The sequence below is a fragment of the Cupressus sempervirens genome, chromosome 7, assembly GCF_028749045.1.
Source record: "Cupressus sempervirens isolate cs-2001-9-10 chromosome 7, ASM2874904v1, whole genome shotgun sequence".
NCBI lineage: Eukaryota > Viridiplantae > Streptophyta > Pinopsida > Cupressales > Cupressaceae > Cupressus > Cupressus sempervirens.
In genome coordinates this window covers 39,158,259-39,163,131 of record NC_143124.1, presented here as the reverse complement: position 1 = coordinate 39,163,131, position 4,873 = coordinate 39,158,259, and the positions used below count along the sequence as shown (strand labels likewise).

At 35.0% G+C, this 4,873-nt stretch overlaps 1 protein-coding gene across 1 annotated transcript; it reads left to right on the top strand.

Annotated features, from left to right (window-relative positions):
- The first annotated feature begins 1,375 nt into the window (after window positions 1-1,375).
- LOC149545330 (putative pectate lyase 18) lies at window positions 1,376-3,747 on the top strand. Its single transcript, XM_089793740.1, has 6 exons — window positions 1,376-1,390; window positions 1,616-1,881; window positions 2,311-2,941; window positions 3,103-3,206; window positions 3,315-3,453; window positions 3,541-3,747. Exons 1-6 carry the CDS (start codon window positions 1,376-1,378, stop codon window positions 3,745-3,747), a joined length of 1,362 nt encoding a protein of 453 aa, XP_089649866.1.
- The last annotated feature ends 1,126 nt before the right edge of the window (window positions 3,748-4,873 follow it).

The window sequence follows — 4,873 nt, the reverse complement described above, 5'->3', positions numbered from 1 at the left end:
ATCAAAGCCTTGGAGAATGGTTCATTGTTAATTGATAGTGTTGATGAACTAGAAATAACGGAAATGGTGGATGTTGCAAAAGTTATTTATGACACATTTGCAAAAACGGATGCATTTCTAGAAATGATGAAAGAACTCTACCGTGATCATTGCTCTAATAAAGGTCGCAACACCATCCTTATCATTGAGGAATATGTGATGCAGCTGCATCATCATGGAGAAATGTTCTTTCTTTAGTTTCTTCTCATATTTCCTATACTCCATCTAAATACTTCTACTTGGGCTTATATTTCCTATTTCATCTATGTAAGTTTTATGAACAACAACATGAATAAGTTATTTTCACTGTTCAAGTCATGGACACATATTTTTCATTTTCATCTATTTGAGCTTTGTGAACAACAATATTATGTATCAAATTTATGCTCTCATTGATTGATATGTTACATGCTATATTATCTATGCACAATCATCAAAACTAATAATAAAATGTATAAAATTGAGCTATTTGTATGCATAATCATCAAATTTTATACCAATAAATATAAAATTTGATACTGACCCTTTAAAAAATTGACTTTTTAATTAAGTCGTTCAAAATTAATTATCCAAATGCATTATGCAAAATTTTATTTTAATATTTATTAATAATTAAAATGATTTATTCTAATAATTAATTAAAGTGAAAAAAGAGAGAGTATATATTTAAACAAATAAAGTTATTAATTGTGTGCTGCTACTAGCTTATATATATAAAGGGAGAGTTATCCTTCTTGAAGCGCCTGTTTTGATAATCTAACTACAATAGATAACTCTCTACTTATATACATAAACTAGTTTATATAACAAAACTCTTAATTAATTTCACTTCAACGAAAATTCTATGATTCTAATCATGCATAAAGTTTGATTTTAATAAATCATCTACCCATATATTTTCCCTATATTACAGCCATTGCCATCGCCTTCCACATCAATCATATGAAGTTGCCATCGCCTTCCACATCATATGAAGTTCCGAATATAGAACATCTTATTAGTTATCATTGCATGCATGAAGTTCCCAATTTAGAACATCTTATTAGTTATCTTTGCATGTGACGTCTATATGACATCCTCGCATCCTTAGTTGACAGCGTATCTTATTTTGTCCCGAGAGAAAAAGAACCGTGAGAGCGTGGGAAGCTTGGTAACAACAGGAGTCGATATTTATTCTTCAATCCCCGTGCAAATTACGGAACACAAATATGTGACTTTTGAATGTGAAACTGAAATTGACCGAAACGACAAACATTTTCAAACGTTTGGTCGGAAATCTTTACAAACATTCACCTATTGATGTGGTGAATACGAGCGTGTGAGAAAATCATGAAATATGGTGACAGCTCAAGTACATCCTTGAAACTTTCACTTCTTATATCTGTGTTTTTCAAAGAGATTTTGAGAATTATATCTACTCAGGAAAAAGTTGGAATAAACATGCGAAGACACATTCAACAAGTGCTTTATCACATTAGTTAAGAAAATCAATAGTTGCTAGTCATGTGCATTACGACCGTAATAATCGCACTGTATTAACGTGCATACAACAACATTTTCAACGGTTCGCAAACAGAAACAGAAACAGACTTCACAGACGCTCGTTGTCTATATAAGAGAGCCCAATGCCATAGCATTTCATACAACCATTGCGAGTTTCATCTTCTTATCGAAAATGGCCTCCAGTGAAGCCTTAAAGCCATTGCTTCTTTTGTTTGCTTCCTTTCTATTCATGTTAGCAATGACGGAATCAATAAGAACTCCTTTCAACACGACCAAGGCTGACAATAGCGTTAAATATCATGTTGAGAAGCCGGAGCTTGTTGTTCAAATGGTGCAAAGGTAATAAGCATGTTGTCTTTGAGAGGGTCTAGAAAGTTTAGAGAATTTAATTAAATAGCTCATCACATTCAATACATTGATATGCAATGCATATGACTGTGTGTGTCAATCATTCTCTACTTATTCTTATGCTCTTGCTTGGTGCTTGCCTTACCGTAATTTCTATAATACCATTCTTGTGACAGTAGTTGGTACGCAGCTGTCAATAGCTATAGATGAAAATTCTATTCCCCATATCATTAGCTGTTAACGATTGTCTTTGTTCAGATACATTAATTCTAAGATGAACATGATACTGCAGAAAGGTTATCTAAGTCAGTTCAATTAAGAAGGCTTCGACGTTCTAGCGTTGTTTTATTGCCAGCATATATCGACGGTTGCATACAGTTGAGTTGAGATTATTTAACAATTTAAAGAACTGCTGCGCAGGAGTTTAAATAGTTCGAGAAGAAAGCTGAGCTCGTGCGGAACAGGGAACCCAATTGACGACTGTTGGCGCTGTGATTCCGATTGGGTTAACAACAGAAAGAGACTGGCTGACTGCGCAATTGGAATTGGCAAAAACGCCATTGGAGGTAAGAACGGGAGGTTTTATGTCGTTACCGATCCCAGTGACGATGACCCCGTCAATCCTAAGCCTGGCACTCTGCGCCACGCTGTCATCCAAACCGAGCCTCTCTGGATTATTTTTCAAAGAGACATGCTGATTCAGCTAAAGGAGGAGCTGATCATGAACAGCTACAAGACTATTGACGGCAGAGGAGCGAATGTTGATATAGCAAATGGAGCTTGCATTACAATACAGTACGTGAATAACATCATTATTCATGGAATTCATATCCATGACTGCAAACCTACGGGAAATACAAATGTGAGGAGCTCGCCCACACATTATGGGTATAGAACTATGAGTGATGGAGATGGGATTAACATCTTTGGATCAACCGCAATTTGGGTCGACCACTGTTCATTGTCAAGATGTACAGATGGACTGATCGATGCCATCATGGGCTCCACTGCTATCACAATTTCAAACAACTTTTTCACTCACCATGACAAGGTGCTCAAAACTGCCGGTTTATTTAGTCTGCCATTAATTTAGCTTTTCTTTTAAAAAGGTTTCATGATTATATTTATGGGCATGCTTTAAAAAGTTACTAGAAGCCTATTAGGAGACACATAAAGAGTATTGGTATTTATGGGCATATTCGTTTTCTGTAGGTGATGCTCCTTGGACATAGCGACGCGCATACCGAAGACGTCAAAATGCAAGTAACAGTTGCATTCAACCATTTTGGAGAAGGACTTGTTCAGCGTATGCCCAGGTATAGAATTCCGTATCAATCCTTGCATGAGGAACACAAGACATTAGCTCACTCAAGTTTATTTCTTTAATTTTCATTTCACTATAAGATGTATACGTTGTGATGCAGGTGTCGACATGGAAATTTCCATGTGGTGAACAATGATTACACTCACTGGGAAATGTACGCCATTGGCGGAAGTGCGAACCCCACCATTAACAGTGAAGGAAACAGATTCCTAGCCCCTGGCAATCGATTCCACAAGGAGGTAAAAGTCCATTTGCAACTGATGTCTCATATATGTTCTTTGGTGTTCAATGGATGTAGAATAAGTATGGTAATGGGAAATGTGCAGGTGACAAAGCACCAAGATTCAACAGAAGGGAATTGGAGATCACTGGGAGATCTGATGTTGAATGGGGCATTCTTTACAGCATCAGGAGCTAGAGCATCTTCAAGCTATGCAAAGGCTTCGAGTATGGCGGCAAGACCGTCATCTGTTGTGGGCTCAATCACTGCAGCTTCAGGTGTTCTCAACTGTAGAAAGGGCTCGAGCTGTTAGACCAAAACATATGCATTATAGACAAATTGTTAGGAATCCCTTAATTCTATAGCTTGCCAAGCATGAGAGGACGAAGCGAGGCATGTTAGTTATTTTAGTTTTGTTTTTGGAGAGTCTCGAGTCATCTTTTAATAAATTTGAATATATCAGTAATGTTATTCTCAAAATTGAAGAATTGTCGTGGAACGTCAAGCCAATAACATTTATATTTATATTATCTTGATTGTCACTGAATTTCAATGTATTTCTTGAGTATGCCTTATAAGAAGTGCAATATAAAGATTGAGATTAGCTCAATTTGTGTTCACAGATTAGATTGAGGTTCATATAGATTGATTTTGACATGCTATTTATTCACACCAAATATTACTCAAAGAAGTATCAATAGTTTCTCTGTATTCTTAAAAAAAATCATTTATTATAGAAAATTGATTTAGTTTTATTCACATAACATCTAGGGCCTCAAATATTATGCTTGGTAAAAATGGAATAGAGTGAAAATGATCCTACAAATAAATCTCATTGCTAAATTTCTTCCAAATAAGACAATCTATTTATACAAAGATTGGTATGTTGCACTCTATGATATAAAAGGTGTCAACAAAAAATAAGTACAGGCTATATTTGATTAAAAAAAAAAATTCCCACACAATGCTACGAACAAACTCTTCATTTTTCTTTTGTTGGGTGTCACTTGAATTAAAAGTAGGACATCATGAGTTTGACAATCATCTTTTTGAAAAGTTCTCTCAAATGATTGAATAATTATTTGTTGTTAAATATTTATTTCTTCTTCTAAATAAATAGGAGCTATTAGGGTATGGTTATTGCTCTACATATCTGGAAATTATTTTGCTTTGCTAGTTGCATTGATATGAATTTTTTGTTTTTAAAGAAAAAATTGTGAACCATCTCAAAAATAAGACTATCATTGGTGAAACTATTTTGAATCGTAAATGTTTAAAGATTGATGAAAGAGCATCTTGGCTTGGTCAAAATAATGCTCTATAGATTTTCTCAGCAATCCTTGTGGTTCTTCTTAGTATTGATTTGAATAGTTGGGTTGGTGAAGTGTTCGTGTCTTCATTCACGAGGTTCACTTGGTTTATATGATTTTCTTTTATGT

Bases quoted from the DNA above. Each gene is read 5' to 3' on its own strand.
- LOC149545330 (XM_089793740.1), top strand. The intron at 1,882-2,310 runs GTAATAAGCATG...ACTGCTGCGCAG, and splicing joins GTTGTTCAAATGGTGCAAAG to GAGTTTAAATAGTTCGAGAA. The intron at 3,454-3,540 runs GTAAAAGTCCAT...GGAAATGTGCAG, and splicing joins GCAATCGATTCCACAAGGAG to GTGACAAAGCACCAAGATTC.